At 38.3% G+C, this 27,408-nt stretch overlaps 1 protein-coding gene across 2 annotated transcripts in view; it reads right to left on the bottom strand.

The window, feature by feature from the left end:
- The window catches only part of Dnah5 (dynein axonemal heavy chain 5), a 312,016-nt gene that overhangs the window by 191,226 nt on the left and 93,382 nt on the right, over window positions 1-27,408 (bottom strand). For both annotated transcript variants that reach the window (XM_074077723.1, XM_074077724.1), the window contains exons 13-17: window positions 25,247-25,332; window positions 24,437-24,758; window positions 23,216-23,422; window positions 13,680-13,851; window positions 9,618-9,763 (exon numbers count right to left, since the gene is read on the bottom strand). In XM_074077723.1, the coding sequence (XP_073933824.1) occupies window positions 9,618-9,763; window positions 13,680-13,851; window positions 23,216-23,422; window positions 24,437-24,758; window positions 25,247-25,332 (933 nt within the window). The remainder of the gene's footprint in view (window positions 1-9,617; window positions 9,764-13,679; window positions 13,852-23,215; window positions 23,423-24,436; window positions 24,759-25,246; window positions 25,333-27,408) is intronic.

The raw sequence follows: 27,408 nt of genomic DNA, 5'->3' as shown, positions 1-27,408 counted from the left end.
TATGGGAACATTCTAATATATCCTGGAACAAACTATTAAACTTCTTTATCAACAAATGTTATTATATTTGATAATATAATAACTTAGTAATATAATATAATAACAAAGTAACAACTTCACTCCCAGAAATTCTCCCACTTTTAATCTTTACCCTGAGTCTAGCAACTATTTAAAGAGAGAGAGAGAGAAAGAGAGACAGAGAGATCTTCCGGGCACTGAATGAAAATAACTTCAACCCCAGGATACTCTACCCAGCAAAACTATCATTCAAAATAGATGGAGCAATAAAATTCTTCCATGATGAGCAGAAAATAAAACAATATGTGACCACAAAGCCACCATTACAAAAGATTCTGCAAGGGATTCTGCACACAGAAAGTGAAACCCAACTTAACCATGAAAGGACAGGCAGCACCAAACCACAGGAAAAGAAAAAGCAAGAAAATAGAGAGTAACCTCAACTTAGGTACACACAATCAAACCTTCAAACAACTAAGACAACTAAATGACAGGAATCACCACATACCTATCAGTACTAACACTTAATGTTAACGGACTTAATTCACCCATCAAAAAGGCACTGCTTGACAAAATGGATTAAAAAGGAAGATCCAACAATTTGTTGCTTACAAGAGACTCATCTCACTGACAGAAGTAAGCATAGGCTAAGGATGAAAGGCTGGAAGAAGATTTACCAAGCCAATGGCCCCCGAAAACAGGCAGGAGTAGCAATACTTATCTCTGACAAAGTAGACTTCAAACCTACATTGATCAAATGAGATAAAGAAGGACATTCCATACTAATAAAAGGGGAAATAGACCAAAAGGAAATAATAATTATCAACCTGTATGATCCAATGTCAACACACCCAATTTCATCAAACATACCCTGAAAGACCTAAAAGCATATATAAATGCCAACACAGTGGTTGTGGGAGACTTTAACACCCCATTATCATCAATAGATAGGTCATCCAAACAAAAAAAATCAATAAAGAAATCCTAGATCTAAAATATACAATAGATCAAATGGACCTACTTGATGTCTACAGAACATTTCATCCAACCTCTACACAATATACATCCTTCTCAGCAGCCCATGGAACCTTCTCCAAAATAGATCATATCCTAGGGCACAAAGCAAGTCTCAGCAAATATAAGAAAATAGAAATTAGACCATGCATACTATCTGACCACAATGCAGTAAAAGTAGAACTCAACAACAAAAGTAAAGACAAAAAACATGCAAACAGCTGGAAACTAAATAACACATTACTTAATGAATGATGGATCATCAATGAAATAAAAGAGGGACTTAAAAATTTCCTGGAAGTCAATGAAAATGAAAACACAACCTATCGGAACCTATGGGACACAGCTAAGGCAGTCCTGAGAGGAAAGTTTATAGCCATGAATGCATATATTAAAAAGACTGAAAGATCTCAAATCAATGACCTAATGATACATCTCAAACTCCTAGAAAAACTAGAACAAGCAAATCCCAAAACAAACAGAAGGAGAGAAATAATAAAAATAAGAGCTGAAATCAATGAAATAGAAACCAAAAAAACCATACAAAGAATTAATGAAACAAAAAGTTGGTTCTTTGAAGAAATAAACAAGATCAATAGACCCCTGGCAAACCTGACTAAAATGAGGAGAGAAAAAACCCAACTTAGTAGAATCAGGAATGCAAAAGGGGAGATAACAACAAACACCATCGAAGTCCAGGAAATCATCAGAGATTACTTCGAGAACCTATATTCAAATAAATTTGAAAATCTTAAAGAAATGGACAGATTTCTAGATACCTATGATCATCCAAAACTGAACCAAGAGGAAATTAATCACCTGAATAGACCTATAACACAAAATGAAATTGAAGCAGCAATCAAGAGTCTCCCCAAAAAGAAAAGTCCAGGACCTGATGGATTCTCTGTTGAATTCTATCAGACCTTTAAAGAAGAACTGATACCAACCCTCCTTAAACTGTTCCACGAAATAGAAAGTGAAGGAAAACTACCTAACACATTTTATGAAGGCAGTATTACACTGATCCCAAAACCAGGCAAAGACACCTCCAAAAAAGAGAACTATAGGCCAATCTCCTTAATGAACATTGACGCAAAAATCCTCAATAAAATAATGGCAAACCGAATTCAACAACACATCAAAAAGATTATTCACCACGACCAAGTAGGCTTCATCCCAGGGATGAAGGGGTGGTTCAACATACGAAAATCAATAAATGTAATAAACCATATTAACAGAAGCAAAGACAAAAACCACTTGATCATCTCAATAAATGCAGAAAAAGCCTTTGATAAGATCCAACATCATTTCATGATAAAAGCTCTAAGAAAACTAGGAATAGAAGGAAAGTTCCTCAACATTATAAAAGCTATATATGACAAACCTACAGCCAGCATTATACTTAATGGAGAAAAACTGAAACCATTCCCTCTAAAATCAGGAACCAGACAAGGATGCCCACTATCTCCACTCCTATTCAACATAGTACTGGAATTCCTAGCCAGAGCAATTAGGCAAGAAGAAGGAATAAAAGGAATACAAATAGGTAAAGAGACTGTCAAAATATCCCTATTTGCAGACGACATGATCCTATACCTTAAAGACCAAAAAACTCTACTCAGATGCTTCTAGACATCATCAATAGCTATAGCAAGGTAGCAGGATATAAAATCAACATAGAAAAATCATTAGCATTTCTATACACTAACAATGAGCAAACGGAAAAAGGATGTATGAAAACAATTCCATTTACAATAGCCTCAAAAAAAATCAAATACCTAGGTGTAAACCTAACAAAAGATGTGAAAGACCTCTACAAGGAAAACTATAACTTCTGAAGAAAGAGATTGAGGAAGACTATAGAAAGTGGAGAGATCTCCCATGCTCATGGATTGGTAGAATCAACATAGTAAAAATGTCGATACTCCCTAAAGTAATCTACATGTTTAATGCAATTCCCATCAAAATTCCAATGACATTCATTAAAGAGATTGAAAAATCTACTGTGAAATTTATATGGAAACACAAGAGGCCACGAATAGCCAAGGCAATACTTAGTCAAAAGAACAATGCTGGAGGTATCACAATACCTGACTTCAAACTATATTACAAAGCAATAACAATAAAAACAGCATGGTACTGGCACAAAAACAGACATGAAGACCAGTGGAACAGAATAGAGGACCCAGATATGAAGCCACACAACTATAACCAACTTGTCTTTAACAAAGGCGCTAAAAATATACGATGGAGAAATAGCAGCCTCTTCAACAAAAACTGCTGGGAAAACTGGTTAGCACTCTGCAAAAAACTGAAACTAGATCCATGTATATCACCCTATACCAAGATTAACTCAAAATGGATCAAGGATCTTAATATCAAACCACAAACTCTAAAGTTGATACAGGAAAGAGTAGGAAATACTCTGGAATTAATAGGTATAGGCAAGAACTTTCTCAAAGAAACCTCAGCAGCACAGCAATTAAGAGATAGCATAGATAAATGGAAGTTCATAAAACTAAAAAGCTTCTGTTCATCAAAAGAAATGGTCTCTAAACTGAAGAGAACACCCACAGAGTGGGAGAAAATATTTGCCAGCTGTACATCAGACAAAGGACTAATAACCAGTATATATAGGGAACTTAAAAAACTAAATTCTCCCAAAACTAATGAACCAATAAAGAAATGGGCATGTGAACTAAACAGAACTTTCTCAAAAGAAGAAACTCAAATGGCCAAAAAACACATGAAAAAATGCTCACTATCTCTAGCAATAAAGGAAATGCAAATTAAAACCACACTAAGATTCCACCTCACCCCTGTTAGAATAGCCATCATCAGCAACACCACCAACAACAGGTGTTGGCAAGGATGTGGGGAAAAAGGAACCCTCTTACACTGTTGGTGGGAATGTAAACTAGTACAACTACTCTGGAAAAAAATTTGGAGGCTACTTAAAAAGCTAAAACATTGATCTACCATTTGATTAGCAATACCACTCTTGGGGATATACCCAAAAGACTGTGACACAGGTTACTCCAGAGGCACCTGCACACCCATGTTTATTGCGGCACTATTCACAATAACCAACTTATGGAAACAGTCAAGAAAGATGCCCCACCACTGTCGAATGGATTAAGAAAATGTGGTATTATACACAATGGAATTTTATGCAGCCATGAAGAAGTATGAAATGTTATCATTCGCTGGTAAATGGATGGAACTGGAGAACATCATTCTGAGTGAGGTTAGCCTGGCCCAAAAGACCAAAAATCATCTGTTCTCCCTCATATGTGGACATTAGATCAAGGGCAAACACAACAAGGGGATTGGACTATGAGCACATGATAAAAGCTTTAGCACACAAGGGAGGGGTGAGGATAGGTGAGACACCTAAAAAATTAGTTAGCATTTGTTGCCCTTAACGCAGAGAAACTAAAGCAGATACCTTAAAAGCAACTGAGGCCAATAGGAAAAGGGAACCAGGAACTAGAGAAAAGGTGAGATCAAAAAGAATTAACCTAGAAGGTAACACCCACGCACAGGAAATCAATGTGAGTCAACTCCCTGTATAGCTATCCTTATCTCAACCAGCAAAAACCCTTGTTCCTTCTTATTATTGTGTATACTCTCTCTACAACAAAATAGTTTCTGCTGGATATTGAGGGGGTGGGGTGGAGAGGGAGGGGGCAGAGTGGGTGGTAAGGGAGGGGGTGGGGGCAGGGGGGAGAAATGACCCAAGGCTTTTATGCACATATGAATAATAAAATAATAAAAAAGAGAGAGACAGAACCAGTTATAAACAGAGGCAGGTCGGAGACTGGGTAAGCAATGGGATGGAATTAGCATCAATTAGTAACAAGGATAGTCTCTGGTACCAAATTTCTGATCCTAGCTTGGTGATTCTGGAAAATTCTTCTTAGTCTCAGTTCCCGCATCTATAAAATGATGGCGATGGTAGAACCAACCTTAGGTTGTTGCAAGTATTCTATAAGAGGATGGACATAATGCTAAGAGCAATACCTGCCACAAATGAAGTACTCAAGAAGTCCATGAGGCTGAGCGTGGTGGTTCATGCCTGTAATCCCAGCCACTTGGGAAAAAGAGATCAGGAGGATTGGGTTTGAAGCCGATCCAGGCAAAAACTTTAGTGAGACCCTATCTCAATCAAGAAGCTGAGCATGGTGGTGTGCACCTGTGGACCCTCCTACATGGGAGGCATATGTCGGAGGATCACAATCTGAGCCTGACCGTAGGCAAACATGAGACCCTACCTGAAAATAACTAAAGCAAAAAAAGGGCTGGGTGTGGCTCAGGTGGGAGAGTGCCTACCTAGCAAGTACAAGGCCCTGAGTTTGAACCCCAGTATTGCCCCCAAAAAGAACTGCTTGCTTATTTGTCAACAAATGACACACAACCATGAAACCTAAGTGTTTGCCAAGCATGTTCAATTCATCCCATGTAAATTAACTCCCCATTCTCTGAAAGATCACTAATATCTTTAAAGTCAGCATCTTAAGGCCTCTGACTCTATATTTGATAGAAACAGAATAGGCCTGCTGAGATCTCCTGCTCTCCCAGGAAATCCTTGAGTCCTCTCAGTAATACAATCACACATTTGAAATTGTAAAATTCCTTTATTTTGAGGGTTCTGGAAAATAGAACCTATAAGACTTTCTAATATGTTTCTAATAAGATTGTTTAAATCTTTTAATTTTTTCTAAGAAAGGACATAATTATAAAGTGTAAATAGCATATAAGTTAATAAAGCATAACACAGAGTGAGTTCAAAATGATAGATTCATTAAAATATTCCCTATGTGACAAATCAAGTCAAAGATTCTGCCTCTACCATTTCATTTCCACAACTAACTTCCACACTGACACCTAGATGTAGAAAGCCACCCAAAAGTTCTGTCCCCAAGTCTTCCCATGGTCTTCTCCTTGACTGAGGAGCTGGGGCTCCAGCATCTCCTCATTCAACTTTGGCAATCCAGAACCCCTCCACTGTCCACATTTTCTCCAGGCCAGTGCACACCACCTCCTGACTCATGCCCTCTCCTAACAAGACAACACTCCTCTTCCTAACACTTCAACAATTCCCTTGCCAATGTCCTTCAGTCCATCACTCCCTCAGCCTTCCCTGCCCCACTCAGGAGGAGCCCACCATGTAGGCCAGGTAGTCTCCTCTTCACTTGCACACACAGGTCAAGGCAATGCAGATGCATGGTGTTAGGAATTCATGGTCCTCCCAGCTCAACCTGACCCAGAGGCTATCCAGGAATCATTTGCCTGGCCACAGTCGCTTTCCTCTACCTGGCTCCATAACAGCTGTGTCCTCCAGTCTTTACACCATCCTCTCCCATCCTTCTCAACGAAAGGCCTTGATTTCTACAGCACAAAGCAAAGGGAGCTATTATGGCTAACATTCATCCAACTCCCACCTCCCTTACCCTCACCCAGAAGACAAATCACCTCCATCACAAATCCCTTTCCCTCATTTCAGTAAATGCAATGGTTTTCCTTCTACTCAAGAATGATTTCACACCTTAATTCTGACTCCCCCAGAATCCACGTCTATCAACCATCACTCTACTTGATTTTCTGTCTCAGCATGAACTTCAACTCAGCACCTTCCTCCAGCTGCCATAACAACACTCTTCTACCTCAGAATCTTTGCATTTACTATTCCCTCTGTCCGGAATGCTCTTCCCCAAAGATATTTACATGGCTTGCTCCCTCCCTTCCTCTGTTCAAATGTAGTCACAGAATCATCCGTGAACAGCAACATAAGGTCACAACTCTCTGTCAGGTACTCCTTTTCTATATTACCCTCTTAATTTTTCTCTATTAACATATCACCACCTGACATGTTTGCTCATTGGCTTTTTTATCATTTTTCTGTATCCTCTACTTGAAAGTGGACTCTATGATGACCTGGACTTTATCTGTTTTATTTATCACTGAGTTCCTGGCACTAGTTGGCATAGACACTCCAACAAAAATCGTGGAACACATAAATGGATTTCAAAAAATAAAAAATTCAACAGAAAGAATTCACTTATATTGGTAATCAAAAATTCAGATTTCTTTTTGTATAGAGAATACATCAACCATAAACTTGTAGAAATCACCATAAGAAAGGGACTAAGGTAGAAGGAAGAAAAATAGAGGAGATAAATCAATTTGGATGAATATATATATATAATATATATATATATATAATATATATATATATATAGGAAATGTCACAAGGAAACTCCCTGTATAGCTATGTTAAACAAATAAATATGTCAATTCTTTTTCTTTTACAAAATCAGAGAAGAGGAGAGAGGAGGGTAGAACAAGTCCCCTCTGGGGAGGTTTGTACCAGTGGAGGAGAGGGGAAGGGTGTAGAAAGGTGAATATAGTGTACACATATATGTAAATGGAAAAATGAGATCTGTTGAAGCTACTACATGATTGGAGGGTAGAGGGACAAAGGATAATGATAGACGGGCTGAATTCAAGTATATTGTAAGAACTTTTGTAAATGCCACAATGTACACCACCTAGCACAACAATAAAAAAAATTGAAGATTTTTTTAGACTTTGCAATTTTACTACTTAAACTAAAATTAACAAATTACAATAAAACCATTTGTTGGAAGGTAGTGAAATTGGTACTATTGCATTGCTGGTGGTATTCTAAGTTGGTAACATGTTTTTGAAAAACTATTTGGCTATGAATATCAAGAGCTATTAAATAAAACTATATTCTTTGACACAGTAAACTTATTTTGAGGGAAGAAATAATCCTAAAGGGAAAAAAACATGACAGATAAATATATTTGTCACAGCTCTTGGCAAAATAGAAAAACTTTGGAAGCTATTTAATGTCCAGCAATAAGAAAACAGGTAAGTACATTATGTACATCTATCTACTCAATAAAATATTCTGAAGGCATCATTAAAATGGTGCCTATGAAAGTCATAGAGCAACATACAAAATATTTTGTGAAGACATGGTAACAGGGAGGGGAAAAAAACTATTCAAAATCTGTCACATATAAAGGAGAGATCACAACTTCAGAATGCACCAAAATTATATCAAAGGTAGTATGATTGATTTAATGCCAGTTTTTCCATTTTAACAATGCTAAATTTTATTCTGCAATGTTTTAAACTGCCTTTTTTGTAAAAAAAAAAAATATGGAGTCAAGAGCTTTCTCAGATGGGGAAAGAATTTTTAAAATGATCAGTAATACCAAGAGGTGCGTCAGATCAACCCACAGTTAGTGGGTGTGAGGAGAAGAGGGACACACACATTTCTAAAATGCACTTGTTAATTTTCAGTCATATAACAACAAGTTAACATAAGCTGAAGATCACTGCAAGTGCAGACAGGGGTAACATAGAAGACCTGAAGTCCCAATCCTTAGAAAGGCTACCCTTGAGATTAGCCAGGTCTGGGTCTGGGAGCTCAGATTTGGAGAGGGTTCCCACTGTTCCCTGTGTCTAGACTACTTGTGTAGACAACCTGGCTTACACTTAGCATCTGCTTTCCTGCTGCAAATCTGGGATGTTTCCTGCTACGCAAAATGTGCCTGTGTGACCAGACCCAATAAAGCTGTAATCGCTATTTATGGACTTTGCTGGACAGAAAGTTCGCACAAAGTTTGCTGCACTTTCATTGCAGTGAGGGAGGGGAGAAGAAAGTGAGCTCTATGTGAGTCCTCACAGGAGAGAAAAAGGCTAAGACAGACTGAGTGGGGCTTCCACCAGACTCCACCTGTCTTTCCTTATCACCCAGCTGTGGCTCCTACCCTATCCTGGTGACAGGTCTGAGCTATGAGAATAGCCATATGCAGAATACCATGAATCCTCCTAGTGGGGGGTTCCTGGGGACCTCGAAAGACGAAGAGTTCATATTGTCAGGATACCTGTTGGGAATATCATAAACAAAGCTAAAGTGGCATTCCCAAAGGATAGAGAACACCACTCCCAGGACCTCAGTCCTAGCACAGGGGAGAAAGTGCCTCATTTGCAAATATGTTTGAGAATGTTTAAATGGAGATGTTCTCTGAGTCTTTACTTGAATATGTTAAGGAGTAATGAATTTTTAAGTATAGTCTTTTCCCTAACCAGTTTGAACAGGAACCCTACCTTTCCCAGGTATCCTCAAGGTGACTCCAAAATTCTATGCCACAGAACACCAGTTGGGGCAATACTGCTCTACAGAAATGCTTTAAGTGGGAATCCTGTCCAGAAACCATTCAAAATAACTGCTACATTAATTAACCCTCGCTTACTAGAAGCTCTTCTGCAAAATAGCTCTGTTCTATAAAATATGGGAAAATTAGAAGTGTCCCACAGCAATTTCTCTCCTACTAATCTGAAAGAAAGTGGTTTGTTCCCCATGTCTAAGTGCTGCTTGGATACATTTCTCTTCATTTTCACATTATTGTCAGAAGGTTCCACATTGGAATCACATCTATCATGGAGCAATCAAAGTAGAAGGAAAAAATTTATGCTTCCAAAAAATGCCCTTAATAGAAAAGTGAATTACAAAACAATGTTAATAAAAATATCAGACTTCTAATAACCTTTGTCATCTTGAGGAACTCTTCACAGGTGAGGGGCTGCTCTCGGGGGAGCTCACAGAGCAACGTGCTGCTCATTTCTTCCAGAACGGCGGTGATACGGAACTCAATCAAATCATTGACCCGGTCGAGCAGCAGCTCCAGGTCCTCTTTGGGAAAAGAAAAGTGAATAAAAGAAATTAAGTGAACATTTTCTTAAACACAAAGGGAGAAAGGGAGACAGAGAGGGAGGGAGGGAGAGATATCAGGATTAACATTTCTCAGATTAGGTATGTCCCTGGGCCATACAGCTGTTCCACACTCAATCCTTCTAATTTAACCACATCCCGCCCTCGCAGCCTGCCTCGCTTAGACTCTCTCTCAGGAGGCCCTCACCCTGCACTGCCCCTGAAGCCTGAGCATTCCTCCCCTCTCTGCCTCTCCGCGTCTGCCATTCCATCCACTCTCATGTCACCTTCTTTAGGAATTCATTTTTCATCCTCGCATCTTTAACATTCATCCCAGTGCCTATCCCATAGGAGGTATTCTACAACTATGATTAAATTGAAATTCCTCTCATTTTTCTTTTATGTGACTATCATAAGGCATGCTTTTTGAGGTTTGCTTAGGTAATATTGAACGCTAAGTTTCATGGATGGGAAGGCCAACTCTGAAGAAAGCAAACAATTCTACATCAAAAGTAGGATACCCACCCAAGGGTGATACGCTGGTCAACAGATGCCATAGGGTAAAATCTTTCTTTTTCTAGTACTATATCTTCCTAAGAAAATCAAGTTTAAATTGAGTAGAGAAAAAACGTTATAGAACCACAGTGCATCAGACATGTAATATTCCCTTCAATAAACACCTTTACTCCATAAAGAATAAATGCCTGAAAGCTTTCAATTATTTCTAAGCTAATTATTAAGGAGGCTACCCAGATACAAACAGTTCTTCCTGGTAACAGCATTCACTATAATAGAGAACCAATAATTTTACTAAAGCATTTGTGCTGCATAAAATTCTCTACTACTTCTACCTGGCTGGTTCTTTGAAGCATTCTCAAGGGCATTTGTGGCAATTGAAAGACAATGCCCATCAAAGGCTTCCAAGCCCTAATGCTCTGGCAGTGTTACCTTACGGAGCAAAAGGGAATTTTAAGGTGTGTTGAGTATCTCTAGAGATGGACATTGTCCTGATTGCCCAGATGGAGCTAATGTAGTCATAAAATCCTTATAAGAGGAAGGCAGGAAGGCCAGAGTCAGATAAGGATATGACCATGGAGGCAGAGAGAAAGAGATCTGAAGATGGAGTGACCATTAGTCAGACACCGGCTGGTAGGCAGCCTCTAGAACCTGATAAGTGCTAAGGAAAGGATTCTTTCCTGGAGCCTCCAGAAGGAATCAGCCCTGATGACTCTCTGACTTTAGTCCCATAAGACTCATTTTCGGTTTATGGCTTCCATAATTGTATTATTTTTAAAACACCAAGTTGTGGTGACGTGCTACATCAACAATTTAAAAAACTAACAACATTTATGCGTATAGTATACAAAATGAAGTCTGTAGAAGTTCTGTTTGTTGAACAGTGATGGATACACTTTTAAATGCATGATACAAATACCCATCTGTAGACTGAAGAGTTGGCTCACTTAATCCAACAAGGAATCCAACTGTTCTTGAAATTTAACATTGATTGTGTCCTGAATAAATTTAATCATTGTTCAACTTTAGTTCCTTTATTTAAACTACAAAAAGAAAAACACAATAGAATACAAGAACTAAAAAGAGTTTATTTAAAAACTATCTCCTCGTCACTAGCTAACATTCTAATAAAACATCAAATTGTTAGCACTCTAATTCTAAAACTCTCTAGGGAGAGTATTACTGAAGGCAACCTTAGCAGTCTGATGTAATTTGATTACAACAACTCCTGTGAAGATTTTATACATTTTGTAAATGCCTCTTTAGGGACTTTTAGTCAATTGTCTCCTGTTTTGGTTCCTGGGGAGATAAATTTTGGAAGGAATCTAGGCTTAAAGTCAAGGAAACTGGGTTCTAAATTCATCTTTATTGCTCACATCTATTTGATAATAGAAGCCATTTAGCATCTCTGGATTATAGCTCTCTGGCCTTTAGATTGAGGGTCCTGGCTTGTTACATGGCTCAAGTGGTGGAACACCTGCCTTTGCTAGGCCTTTTGAAGGCCCTGAGTTCAAACTCTAGCCAAAAAAAAATGTGGGAAAATTGAGAGTCCAATTTAAAATTGTTTTTGTAATTGTCTCTACCCCTGTGAAGCTATGATTTTCTGATAGTGCATTTTATATTATTTTACCTTCAAATTATAATGAGCCTAAAATATACTTCATGTCCAAATTTGTCTTTGAATCCAGTTCCCAATCTAACAAGCAGAGCAAAGGCAAGGTTGTGCAACCATAATTCCTCAATCTACTGTGTACCCTGAGCCCAGCCCAGCCCTTCTCAGAAGTTCCTGGGTATACAACACCTAGCACATTAAATAGCTATCATTTCTGAGCCCTAAGTTATACGGAAGGTACAGTGAAAACCTACTGGTAAGACAAACTCCTGACAATTAAAATAAATTAAGTTCTACCTCGGCCACACAACAAACAACAGACCAAAAGAGACAGAGAGAGAGAACAACAGGCTGCATTCCAATCACAACAGATAATTAAAAGGGAGACTCAGGAAAGGGTGACCCAGAAGGAAGGTAGTGGGATCAAAGGGTTGTAGTGGGATTCAGGAGGTAAAGAGATGGAAAGAGACTAGGTAGGTAAAACTACTGCAATTGAGAATCTATAAGTGTGTGTGTGTGTGTGTGTGTGTGTGTGTGTGTGTGTGTGTGTGTTTTCAGTGTGTGTGTGAGTGTGTGTGTGTATGTGTGTGTGTGTGTGCGTGTGTGTCCACTACACCAAAGGAGTAATACAAAAGAAGTGCAAGAAACAGTGTGATTTTTCAAGCCCTTTGCAGTCAGTTTGAGGAAAAAGATGAAACAGATCTAAATAATTAGAAGACATCTGAAATACAAAGCCTCTGGTCCCAGCTGTCAACACAACAGAGGCTCAGGAGAAAGCGATCACATGAGGTGGAGTGGTGAGAGTAGGGTACAGAGAGGGATTTGCCCTGAGCTGTAAAAAGTGGGCAGAATTGGGCCATGAAGAGAAGCTGGATCACATTGGGTAAGATAGGAGGATGGAAATGTCTAAGCTTTTCAGGACAAAAAAATGCTTCAATTACCACATTCCAAACTGTGTTGCCCTGCCTACCACAGTGGTTCTGTCAGGGGTTAATACGTTCTAGAAGGCAGCCAAGGAACTCTGAGAAAGCTCCCATGCAGGAGCTCAATTTACAAAGCCCAGTGGACACTGGCATATGAAAGGATCTGAAAAGTCCTCCTGAAAACAAGCATGTCCAACTGCTTAACACAGATTTCCAAGATGTATTTAAGCCCAGACTCCTTCTTTACAGCATACTGGTACACATTTGGGAAAATCAGATTTTAGGGGATATACCACCTTACATGTGTTTTAAATAGTATTATACCCTTCACTAAGGAAAACCAATGTTTGTTTAAAATGTCCTGTTGTGCAGCATTCTGCTCCATACAAATCAAACCACCTTTCAGATTGAGGTCCCAAAATACTCTAATGGGGACTGGGAATGTAATTCAGTTGTAGAGTGCTTGCTTATCAATGTGTGAAGCACTTGGTGGGATCCCCAGAACCTCAAGAAAAGAAGGAAAAGCAAAGAAGGAAGAGAAGTTTCAAAATACACTAGCCAGCTAGTGTAAGTATGATTCAAAAGATCTTTCAAATTCTAATGTCCAATAATAAGAATAAATGAAAATATGTGATTAATCCCTAGAAATAAAATCAAATCGTGAATATTTATAGTTTTCAGGAAATTATTGATTCATATACTTTGGTACAAATCATTAGAGAACAGCTGAAGAGTCATACTTCTTGTTTCATCATTTATATCACCATATGGGTAAAGACATTTTACAACAGATATTAAGAATTCAGCCTTTAAGACCAAGAAATAAAAAACATTCAGACAGACTTACTGATCTTTGCAAAAGCATTCTCTAAATACATCTCAATATTCAGTGACGTCCAGGTCAGGGCAGCCAAGCCAGGCTGGAGAGCTTCATCCACTTTGGCCAAATGAGGGACCATTGATTGCTCAATAGTGGGAGGCATTTTTGACTTCACTCTCTGGTATTCAGCCAGCATCATCTGCAATGGAATGGTGTAAAATAATAAATTGATGTTTTACTTTTAATATCCATTAGTATTATTTTATATAAAGGAATTACTTTTACTTAGGATCAAACTGTAGGACTCTGATAGCCTGGCAGCTAGAAAACAAAATAAGATCAAATCACAAGGATTTTCCTTAATTACAAATTCTTGATCCAATAAATTGCAACTGAGGATGAAGAAGAAGAATTGAAGAATCTGTGTTTATCAACCTAAAAAAGAAATCTAAGGTAAGTGAAGTTTCTGAACCACAGAACTGAGTCATAGTAACATTGCCTCAGCTTGTGTGCCATTAGGTTCATTCATTCAATTTTGTACAGTTCTGCAACATGCATCCTGCTCCTCAGAGCAGTTCCTGTTGACCACATTCGTCACCACAGGGATTTGGGTCACCAGAGCCCATTGGTGCAATTATCAGCCAAATCATGATGCAAGACCCAAAGCACACAAGGAGAGTCAGGAACCAGTGCTGATTTCAACAAGTGCCTTCCAATAACTTTAAACACCATCCATACGCCAAAGACAAACAAGTTTACATCTCTAGCCCAGCTCTCACTCCTGAGGTCTATACTCACATGGCAACAACTAACTCAGTCTCCACTTGGATATCTAGCAGACATCCTCAAACCTAACACGTCCAAACTGAAAGTTTATTCTTCCCCAAAAACCTTCTCTGCTGACAGCATTATTCAACTCACCTGACAGCAATTCCACTTTTCCAGCACACCATCCAAAACTCAGAGTTATCCTATATTCCTCACTTTCTCTCACTTTCACACACAATCCATCAGAATATCTTCTTTGCTCTGTATTCAAAAGAGATCTTACATCTGATCTGCTTACCATATCCACTGCTACAACCATCACTGACTCACTTTATTAGAATGGCCTACCATTGTGTCTCTGCTTCCAGCCTCACCCCATACAATCTAGGCTCAACTTAGCTGCAAGATCAAGTTATTTCTCTACTTACATGGCTACATGATCCCATCCAATTCAGGGCTACAAGTCCTTATAATCCCTTAAATACAAATGTTTTTAAACGAGTATTTGCAATATAACTGTTGGCATTGTCTTGATATTAGATCAATGGTTTCCTTGGAGCACTAAGTCCAAGACATTCCATAACAAAAAGTGTTGAACTGGACTGAGCCTTTTCAAAGGAAGAAGTCCAAATGGCTAGAAAAAGACATGAAAAACACTCTCCATCTCTGCCATAAAGGAAGTACAAATCAAAACTGCATTAAGATTCCACCTCACTCCTGTTAGAATAGCTACTGTCAAGAACACACACAACAAATGTTAGCAAGAATGCAGGAAAAAAGAATCCTCATGCACTGCTGGTGGGAACATAAGCTAGTACAACCACTATGGAAAACAGTATGGTGGCTTCTTAAATAACTAAAAATAGATCTGCCACATGATCCAGCAATACCACTCTTAGGGATATACCCAAAGGAATGTGAGTCAACTTAGAACAAAGGCACCTGCACCATGTTTATTTCAGCACTATTCACAATAGCTAAGCTATGGAAACAGCCAAGAAGCCCCATTACTGATGAATGGATTAAGAAAATGTGGTATTTATACACAATCGAATTTTACTCTGCCACAAAGAATGAAATTTTGTCATTTGCAGGTAAATGGATGGAATTGAAGAACATCATCTTAAGTGAAATTAGCCAGGTTCAGAAGACCAAAAGCAGCATTTTCTCCCCCATATGTGGACTACAGAGCTAATACAAATGCAGCAATATTATGAAACACTGGTCACGCTAAGAGGAAGTCAGTCACGGGAGGGGGAGGGTAAAAGAAGGAAACTTAGAATTTGAATATGGTTGATATACTCTCTATACAAGAATGACTATAGAAATCTTAAACCAGCTGAAATTACCATAAGAAAGAGACTAAGGAGATGAACCAGCTGGGGTTATAATACATATATATGGAAATATCACAAGAAAACTCCCTATGTAGCTACCTTTTTCTCAAACAAGCAAAAATGTCATGTTTTTCTTTTTTCTTCTATAAAATCAGAGAACAGGAGGGTGGAACAGGTCCTGGGGGGTGGGGTGGCACCAGTGGGATGGGGTAGGTGGCAGGGAAAGAGGGTAGGAGAGTAAATATTGTACAAACAATATGTACACATATATGTAAATGAAAAATTATACCTGTTGAAACCATTCCAGGAATGGGGGTAGGGGTGATAAGGAAGAACAGTGGAGGAGTGAATTCATGTATGATATATTTGATATATTGTAAGAACCTTTGTAAATGCCACAATGTACCCCCACCAGCACAACAATAAAGGGAAAAAAGTGATCCCTGGATGGATAAGTTTGAAAAAAACTATATATGATATCTCCCCTCTTGGACAGTCACCATTAATATTGATGATTCTGAGAAACCTGCCATAAAGATATAAGAGGTCCTGGAGGGCTTTAAGAATTTTGTTAAACTTAACATTTTCCAAATAGGATCCATAATCCTTTCTTCATATAATACTTTTCTACAATTTCTATAATATTCTTTCAATTTCCATGAAAGCCACTTTAGAACAGTCTTGATTTGATGATTCTATTAGCAGCAATTTATACATTTCCTAAAGCTTTCAGCCACTGCTTACCTGTTTTTCAATGTCCATTATTTATTCTATCTGGGAAATGGTTCTTAGAATCTGCCTCCAGCAGGCTCTCTGTTTCTCACCTTTAATCCTTTAACCCCCAGAGGTATTATTCATCCCTTTTACAAATGAGAAACTGAGGCTTAGAAGGTGAAATAATTTACCCAAGGATAAAGGTTTGAGTCCAGATCAAATTGGTTTTGGAATCTCTACTTCTTGCCATTAGCCTGCTTATCGCTTCCTAGTTCCTCTGTCCTCTGAGGAGGAGATGAATAAAACAAACTCTCAGCTACTCTGGCATATTGTTGGAAGCATGAAAACTCTTGTTAACTATCCAGCACAATGAATGACTCTGCAACTCCAGGGGACTTTAAATTCCCCCAAAACATGGCATACTCTTACCAGCTGCCAGTGTTAACTCTTTCAACCTCTAAGACATAGTAAATGTCACCCAGATGACAATTTACATGATCAAGTTGGTCATTAACAATTCTTGCCTCTCTCATGGTGTTGGGTCTACGAACCCTCCCTTGAATATGGGTTGATTCTGGAGTTCCAACATGGTACAACAGAAATGATTCTGTGAGACATCCAGGACTGTTATAAAGGTCATGTGGCCACCTTCCTGTTCACTAACACTCACTCTTCAGTGGCCCTGTGAAAAATTCTACTAGCCTGAGGTCTCCATCCTGGAGGTTCTTGTAAGATGCCCCAGGCCACAATCCCAGCTGAGTGTATCATTCAAGACCTGTTCAACACTGCCTTCTAGCACATGTGAGACCCGAGTTCAAACACCAGTACCACAAAGAAAAACACCTGCTCAAATCGTTTACCCACAGACCACATTTGTTAAAAGCCACTACATTTTGGGGTTGCACATTGCAACAGATGACTGCAACAACACCACTGTGGACAAAATTATCATTAGCTATTTTATAGTTGAATAAATATGATTTCTCACTAAAAGAATTTCTTTGTAAAAATGAAGATTTACTAAGCAATCTTCCTAGCATGCAAGAAGAATTCAAAAGGGAATCTCAGCCTGCTGACTAGTATTTTATGAGACTATATCTGAAAAATATCTTTTATTGCCAGTATTAGCTTTTTAACATAGCAGGAAGTAATGGGAAGACAATAGACTGCAAGTCTGGATTCTGGTCCTAGTTTTGCCATTTAGCTCTGAGACCTTGGCTAAGTCATTTAACTTCTCTGAGCCACAGTTTTGTTATCTATAAAATAAAATGATAGTATTTTATCTCACCTACCCAATGTGGTAGTGGGAAAAATCAAATTAAATAATGACATAAAAATGGTTTGAAATGTAAAGCGCTACACAGGTGGATGGCTTTGGTCTTACCACATGATATTAACACTACAGTTTTAATGACCATTTCATTTCCATGCTCTCAAGTACCAGTGCTGTATCTCTGACCTCATCTCTCTCATCTCTGGGCAGCAACACATGTCACTAGTAACCAGTCGTTCCCTTGTGATGCTTTCCTTATCCTTAGCTTCCTTGACACTTGGTTTCATCCCACCTCAAAGTCCAATCCTTAGCTGTATTTGCTTACTTGTTTCCTAACAGACCTGTTGATGCTGGAGCAACCCAATGTGTGGTCCACTAGACTTCTACTCTTCTCTCTCTACAATCCTTTCCTATGAATTATCATCCAGGACAATGACGTTAATAGCAACTATATTCTGTCAGCTCTCAAAAGAATGCCTCCAACCTTGACTGCTCCATTGAATTCCAGGTATCAAATTGCATGGATAACATCTCAACTTGGATGTCTAAAATCTGTTTTATATTTAGAATGGGAGCTACTGATTCCCACCTGCCCACCAAAACAAACTAGTTGAAATCTTTGCCATCCTCAGAAATGGACCTCACAGCTAAGACCACTGTATAATATTGAGCAAGTTGTGCAAATTATCTTTGTGTTCCCTCTTTTTTTTTTTTTTTGATAGTACTGGGGTATGAACTTAAGGTTTTGGTTTTTGCTATTTTGTTTTGTTGGAAAACATTTATTTTTTATTTTTTTATTATTGTTGTGCTGGGTATATATGTGACATTTACAAAAGTTCTTACAATATATCATAGTTGAATTCACCCCCTCCATCATTCTCAAACTCAGGGCTCTGTGCTTGCTAGTTAGGCGCTCTACTATTTGAACCATGCTTCCAAACCTTAACCTGCCCATTGATGTAACTCAGATTCTCTGATTAACTCTGCTGCCATTCTCACTCGAGCCACCGTTGTCTCCATCCTGGACCAGTGCCACAGCTCACAAACTGGCCTGCCACTGATAGTCTTGTTGCCCTAAAATCTATTTTCCACCCAACAACCAGGTTGATTTTTATTATAAATGAGATCATGCCTTTTTGTACAGCTCAAAATCCTACAGTGCTCCTGGTACACTCAAAATTAAATCTTAACTTTCAATCTTGGCGTACAAGATCTTCAGTGGCCCCAGACAACTCTGCAGCCTCATTCCATGGCACTGCCCCTCACTCTTTCCATTCTGGTCATCCTGGCTGCATTCTGTCCTCTAATAAGACATTCCACCTGATTTTTAAAAATGCATGCTAGACAATACTTATCTCTGACAAAGTAGACTTCAAACCTACATTGATCAAACGAGATAAAGAAGGACATTCCATACTAATAAAAGGGGAAATAGACCAAAAGGAAATAATAATCATCAATCTGTACGCACCCAACGTCAACGCACCCAATTTCATCAAACATACCCTGAAAGACCTAAAAGCATATATAAACGCCAACACAGTGGTTGTGGGAGACTTTAACACTCCATTATCATCAATAGATAGGTCATCCAAACAAAAACTCAATAAAGAAATCCAAGATCTAAAATATGCAATAGATCAAGTGGACCTAGTAGATGTCTACAGAACATTTCATCCAACCTCTACACAATATACATTCTTCTCAGCAGCCCATGGAACCTTCTCCAAAATAGATCATATCCTAGGGCACAAAGCAAGCCTCAGCAAATATAAGAAAATAGAAATAATACCATGCATACTATCTGACCACAATGCAGTAAAAGTAGAACTCAACAACAAAAGTAAAGACAAAAAACATGCAAACAGCTGGAAACTAAATAACTCATTACTTAATGAAGAATGGATCATCGATGCAATAAAAGAGGAAATTAAAAAGTTCCTAGAAGTCAATGAAAATGAAAACACAACCTACCGGAACCTATGGGACACAGCTAAGGCAGTCTTGAGAGGAAAGTTTATAGCCATGAGTGCATATATTAAAAAGATTGAAAGACCCCAAATCAATGACCTAATGATACATCTCAAACTCCTAGAAAAACAAGAACAAGCAAATCCCAAAACAAATAGAAGGAGAGAAATAATAAAAATAAGAGCTGAAATCAACGAAATAGAAACCAAAAAAACCATACAAAGAATTAATGAAACAAAAAGTTGGTTCTTTGAAAAAATAAACAAGATCGATAGACCCCTGGCAAACCTGACTAAAATGAGGAGAGAAAAAACCCAAATTAGTAGAATCAGGAATGCAAAAGGGGAGATAACAACAAACACCATGGAAGTCCAGGAAATCATCAGAGACTACTTTGAGAACCTATATTCAAATAAATTTGAAAATCTAAAAGAAATGGACAGATTTCTAGATACATATGATCATCCAAAACTGAACCAAGAGGAAATTAATCACCTGAATAGACCTATAACACAAAATGAAATTGAAGCAGCAATCAAGAGTCTCCCCAAAAAGAAAAGTCCAGGACCTGATGGATTCTCTGCTGAATTCTATCAGACCTTTAAAGAAGAACTGATACCAACCCTCCTTAAACTGTTCCATGAAATAGAAAGGGAAGGAAAACTGCCAAACACATTTTATGAAGCCACTATTACACTTATCCCAAAACCAGGCAAAGACACCTCCAAAAAGGAGAACTATAGGCCAATCTCCTTAATGAACATTGATGCAAAAATCCTCAACAAAATAATGGCAAATCGAATTCAGCAACACATCAAAAAGATTATTCACCACGACCAGGTAGGCTTCATCCCAGGGATGCAGGGGTGGTTCAACATACGAAAATCAATAAACGTAATAAACCACATTAACAGAAGCAAAGACAAAAACCACTTGATCATCTCAATAGATGCAGAAAAAGCCTTTGATAAGATCCAACATCATTTCATGATAAAAGCTCTAAGAAAACTAGGAATAGAAGGAAAGTTCCTCAACATTATAAAAGCTATATATGACAAACCTACAGCCAGCATTATACTTAACGGAGAAAAATTAAAACCATTCCCTCTAAAATCAGGAACCAGACAAGGATGCCCACTATCTCCACTCCTATTCAACACAGTACTGGAATTCCTAGCCAGAGCAATTAGGCAAGAAGAAGGAATAAAAGGAATACAAATAGGTAAAGAAATTGTCAAAATATCCCTATTTGCAGACGACATGATCCTATACCTTAAAGACCCAAAAAACTCTACTCAGAAGCTTCTAGACATCATCAATAGCTATAGCAAGGTAGCAGGATATAAAATCAACATAGAAAAATCATTAGCATTTCTATACACTAACAATGAGCAAACGGAAAAAGAATGTATGAAAACAATTCCATTTACAATAGCCTCAAAAAAAATCAAATACCTAGGTGTAAACCTAACAAAAGATGTGAAAGACCTCTACAAGGAAAACTATACACTTCTGAAGAAAGAGATTGAGGAAGACTATAGAAAGTGGAGAGATCTCCCATGCTCATGGATTGGTAGAATCAACATAGTAAAAATGTCGATACTCCCTAAAGTAATCTACATGTTTAATGCAATTCCCATCAAAATTCCAATGACATTCATCAAAGAGATTGAAAAATCTACTGTGAAATTTATATGGAAACACAAGAGGCCACGAATAGCCAAGGCAATACTCAGTCAAAAGAACAATGCAGGAGGTATCACAATACCTGACTTCAAACTATATTACAAAGCAATAATAATAAAAACAGCATGGTACTGGCACAAAAACAGACATGAAGACCAGTGGAACAGAATAGAGGATCCAGATATGAAGCCACACAACTATAAGCAACTTATCTTTGACAAAGGAGCTAAAAATATACGATGGAGAAATAGCAGCCTCTTCAACAAAAACTGCTGGGAAAACTGGTTAGCAGTCTGCAAAAAACTGAAACTAGATCCATGTATATCACCCTATACCAAGATTAACTCAAAATGGATCAAGGATCTTAATATCAGACCCCAAACTCTTAAGTTGATACAAGAAAGAGTAGGAAATACTCTGGAGTTAGTAGGTATAGGTAAGAACTTTCTCAATGAAACCCCAGCAGCACAGCAACTAAGAGATAGCATAGATAAATGGGACCTCATAAAACTAAAAAGCTTCTGTTCATCAAAAGAAATGGTCTCTAAACTGAAGAGAACACCCACAGAGTGGGAGAAAATATTTGCCAATTATACATCAGACAAAGGACTGATAACCAGAATATACAGGGAACTTAAAAAACTAAATTCTCCCAAAACTAATGAACCAATAAAGAAATGGGCATGTGAACTAAACAGAACTTTCTCAAAAGAAGAAATTCAAATGGCCAGAAAACACATGAAAAAATGCTCACCATCTCTAGCAATAAAGGAAATGCAAATTAAAACCACACTAAGATTCCACCTCACCCCTGTTAGAATAGCCATCATCAGCAACACCACCACCAACAGGTGTTGGCGAGGATGCGGGGAAAAAGGAACCCTCTTACACTGTTGGTGGGAATGTAGACTAGTACAACCACTCTGGAAAAAAATTTGGAGGCTACTTAAAAAGCTGGACATCGATCCAGCAATACCACTCTTGGGGATATACCCAAAAGACTGTTACTCCAGAGGCACCTGCACATCCATGTTTATTGCGGCACTATTCACAATAGCCAAGTTATGGAAACAGCCAAGATGCCCCAGCACTGACGAATGGATTAAGAAAATGTGGTATCTATACACAATGGAATTTTATGCAGCCATGAAGAAGAACGAAATGTTATCATTCGCTGGTAAATGGATGGAATTGGAGAACATCATTCTGAGTGAGGTTAGCCTGGCTCAAAAGACCAAAAATCGTATGTTCTCCCTCATATATGGACATTAGATCAAGGGCAAACACAACAAGGGGATTGGACTATGAGCACATGATAAAAGCTTTAGCACACAAGGGAGGGGTGAGGATAGGTAAGACACCTAAAAAACTAGCTAGCATTTGTTGCCCTTAATGCAGAGAAACTAAAGCAGATACCTTAAAGCAACTGAGGCCAATAGGAAAAGGGGACCAGGAACTAGAGAAAAGGTTAGATTAAAAAGAATTAACCTAGAAGGTAACACCCATGCACAGGAAATCAATGTGAGTCAATGCCCTGTATAGCTATCCTTATCTCAACCAGCAAAACCCCTTGTTCCTTCCTATTATTGCTTATACTCTCTCTACAACAAAATTAGAGATAAGGGCAAAATAGTTTCTGCTGGGTATTGAGGGGGGGAGCGGGAGGGGGTGGAGTGGGTGGTAAGGGAGGGGGTGGGGGCAGGGGGGAGAAATAAACCAAGCCTTGTATGCACATATGAATAATAAAAGAAAAATGAAAGAAAAAAAAATGCATGCTAGAGCTATCCAGGAGAGGGAAAAAAGTAATACTATACCTTCATGCTACTGAAGTTCTTTTTGTATATATCCCGCTTCTGGAAGAAGGCGGCTGCAAATGGTGAAACTTGCAGACCCATCTGTGACATGCACTCTGTTTCTCTAAGTAAAATTAGTATCTGAGGATCAAAGTTTACAAACAATTCTCCTGTGCCTGGAGCCTTCACCAATAAAGAAGCCTCAAGACCTCTGTGGACTTCCTCAATCTGTGGAAAGAAGTCAACACTATAGCTATGAGAAAGTTCAGTGAAGACACAGAGTATCTACCTCACCATTTCTGGGGATCAGGAGACCAGGGATGTTGTTCAATGGTAGAGCAGTTGCCTACTATGCTCAAGGCCCTGGATTCAATCCTCAATTCCCACCCCCCAAAAAAGAAAAATGGTTTTGCCTCAAGTGTTCTTCCATGGATTTGGATTTGAGCTTCCAAAGTAAAGGCAATGGAATGGAATTGGCCCATTCTTCTAAACTCCCTGCCAGACAATAGCCTTCAGGTTTTCAGTGGTGATGTTGCACAGTCAATTCAATATAATATTTCATTCATGACTCTCACACATGACAGAGTGCACACTACAGTAATAGTGACTTCTCAAGAGACATTTAGCTTCCTGATATCTTTATGCCTACCCAGTTACTTTTCCTAATACAAGTTTTACAAACCCTGCTAAAGGGTTTTCTCAAATCTAGAAATGCAATGAATACAGCTGCTGAGATATAACTTCCTGCCAGTTTATAAAGAAACACAAGTATTGGGTATAATTTGATTAAACACTAGTATAGCCAAAGAAAGCAAAAAACCTTTCTTATCAGGCATACTGATACTTACTGACACATTCAGAATCTTATTGCATTTTTTTTCTGTGCCAGGGATCAAACCCAGGGTCTTATGGCATGCTCAGCAAGCACTCTACACCCCAGCTAATATTTTACTAAATTTCCTAAAGAAAGAAACCCTAATGAATAAAGTAGATAAACCAACAATGCAGAATTTTCTCATGGTTATTTTTAAATTAAGTAATGGATTTGTGTTACCTTGCCTATGATTATTTTTCAACATTAATAATTATTTTCCTCTATGGACATTTTACATTCTTTGATTACTTAGATTCAAGCAAATCTAACTTCCCACAGAAATATCCCTGTCAAATTCTAGAAGAGGGATCCATCCTGCTGTTTAGTCAATGGAAACCACTTTAAAGAACATCCACTTGGGGGTTCACCTGTTGAAGCCATGCCCTGTGGTAGAGGACCTCAAACTCCAGGAGGACTTTGGCGATCTTATTGTAATTGCGGATGACAGGCTTGGCCTCTGCATTCCTCAGCACAGTCGGGTGCTGCTGGAATTGCTGCATGGGTTTCTCCAACCTGTGGAAGAGCTGACGAGCCCACAAGATCTTCCCAGCAATAGGGGGCTGATCTCGAGCCAAAGGAGGATCATACTTCTGCTTTGTGTAGAGCTTGGAAATCATGTCAATGTCAGCTCCGTATTTCTGGAGGACCAGTTGGTATTTGTCATCAATACCAAGATTAGGTATATTCAATCTGATTAAAAAGCACACAAAAAAGTCTTTGATTAATGGGATGATATCTACTAACCTTACTTACTTACTAACATTTATTTTGAAACATATACTAATGAAAAAAAGTGATACTTCTGTGGTATAGTAAAAGAATCAAAATAGCATCAATCCTTATAATGTGGAAAAAAACTATTCACTTGGGAAGAGTTTTTTCAAATTCCTTAAACATTAGGCAATATTAGTGTAGGCAGCCACAAGGTACTTCAAAGCTAAGAGTAGTCTCTATTTGCAGAAATAAAGCAAATCCTTAATCCTTCAAAGAATTAATCCTCCTAATCCCCTGAAAAACTTAAAAACTGTGACTCTGTGACTCAGACAGACAAGAGAGGTTTTTCTCTCCATTAGAATATGAAACAGTAATAATAAAAATAATGATAATAAAAGCTAAACTATGTTCATATTACCCTAATTTTAGAAAGTGGAACTTGGAAAATTATTTCAATTTTTTACCTTTCAAATTTCTTTAACATGCTTAGTGCTTGATTTGTGTTTTGAATCTTTTCAAATGTAATATCCATGCACTTCTGCAACTCATTCTAAAACAGAAAAAAAACTGATTATGTACAATAAATTAGCATTGGGAATTTAGTCTTGTTTTATGTTTAGGCTTTTGTTTTTCTTTTTGTTTTGAGACAAGATCACGCTATGCACTCAGCTGGCCTTAAACTCATGATCTTCTTTCCTCTACCTCCCAAGTGCTGACAGAGTGTACCACATGCTCAAAAATGATGGGAATTTTCTATTTAGCAGTAAGAAAAAATTGCTCCCAATTCTCTACAAACATCTGTAATAGAGGACAAAAAAATAGCACAAAGTTTAATGAGAATAAAAGAAAAATAAATACTTAGAAGTCTGAAACAAACAAGGGCCTGAAAGCCAGAGTGGCCATGGAGTTGGCACCATAGTAGATGCCATGCATACAGGGCCAGACACAGGGCTTGGGGCTTTAACGTGATGTGGGGGGAGAGTTGTGAGGTCCTAACACCCCCTGCAGATGCTGCAAAAAGCCAGGATCCATGAAGTCAGGCCCTTGTTGCAAAGAGAATTCAATGTTCAAGGGTCCAGGGAAGCTGCGGGAAGCTTGCCATCTTCCCAGAGCCATGAATGCGGGAGGAAGTCACCTGAGAACAGCATTCCCACACTTTCTCCCAGCTTTGGAAGACATGGGTCTTCTTCACAACTACTCACCTCTAGCATGGTAGTGGCCAAGGCAACCACAGACAATGCCTGAATGAACATGCAGGGCAAGATTTGGCCCTTGGGTATAATTTGCTGATCCCTGCCACAGAGCATCTGACATCCCACCTGTGCCATGTGGACTGAACATTACATGAAAAGGATCACCGAAGAAAGTAACATAAAATATTTTACTGTATGCCCCAGCAATTGTGCTCTTTGATAGCCACCCAAAGGACTTAAAAACTCGTGTTCCCACAAAATCCTGAACACAGATGTTTATGGCAGCTTTGTTCATAGTTGCAAAACTTGAATAGACAAGTGAGTCAGGTATATGCTGAAATAACTGAATAATAGAATTTGTTTAGCATTAAAAAGATGTGAGCTATCAAGCCATAAAAGACATGAAAGAAACATGAGTACTTATTACTAAGTGAAAGAAGCTAATCTGAAAGCTACATGCTATATCATGCTCTCTAGAAAATGCAAAACTATGGAGACACTAGAAAAACCTGTGGTCCCCGGAAGTTAGGATGTTAAAAAGATAGTGATTGCCAGGAGAGGGAGGGGCAGGTAGGTGGAACACAGAGGATTTTTAGAAAGTGAAAATACTTTGCTTGATCCCATAATGGTGGATATATGTCATTATACACTTATCCAAGCCAACAGAATGTATATGTAGAGTGAACCTTAGTGTAGACTAAGGACTTTTGAAGACAATAATGTGACAATATAGATTCACCAATTAGAAGCAATGTACATGTTGCTGAACAATGTGGAAAATGGAAACAGCTATGCACTTGAGGAGGGTGGCTGGGCCAGGGAGAATATGGTAAATCTTTTTATCTTCCTCTTAATTTTTCTGAGAACCAAACAGTGCTCAAAAATTAAGCTCTTCAGCTGGCAGAGTACCTCAAGTGGTAGAGCACCTGCCTAACAAGCACAAAGCCCTGAGTTCAAATCCCAGTACTATCAAAAAAAAAAAAAAGAAAAGAAAAGAAATTAAGTTCTTCAATGAACAGACACTTAAACAATTAAAGACAGGAATGTAAAACAGGTCATGTTAAGGGGAAGGCAATATCAAGAGGGGAAAAGTAAATGAAGAGGGTAAAGGATGGTGAATATGGTTGAGGTACTTTCAATACATGTATGACTATGGAACATTCAAACCTGCTGAAGTCATTTTAAGAAGGGGTTAGGGAGAGAGGGAGAATAATGGAGGGGAAGATCCAATATAATAGATGCATATATGGAAATGTCACAATGAAATCTATGTAATTATCATGTACTAATAAAAACATTAAAAAATTAAATTGTTCATATCCTGATAAAGATATAAATATTTTAATAACCCAATTAAAAGCTTTATACAGTGACATAAAAAGAACCCAAATTCTAACAGAAAATACTATTTTTTTCAAGCACACATAGAACAT

Source organism: Castor canadensis, chromosome 6, assembly GCF_047511655.1.
Source record: "Castor canadensis chromosome 6, mCasCan1.hap1v2, whole genome shotgun sequence".
Taxonomy (NCBI): domain Eukaryota; kingdom Metazoa; phylum Chordata; class Mammalia; order Rodentia; family Castoridae; genus Castor; species Castor canadensis.
This window is presented reverse-complemented; position numbering and strand designations above follow the sequence as displayed.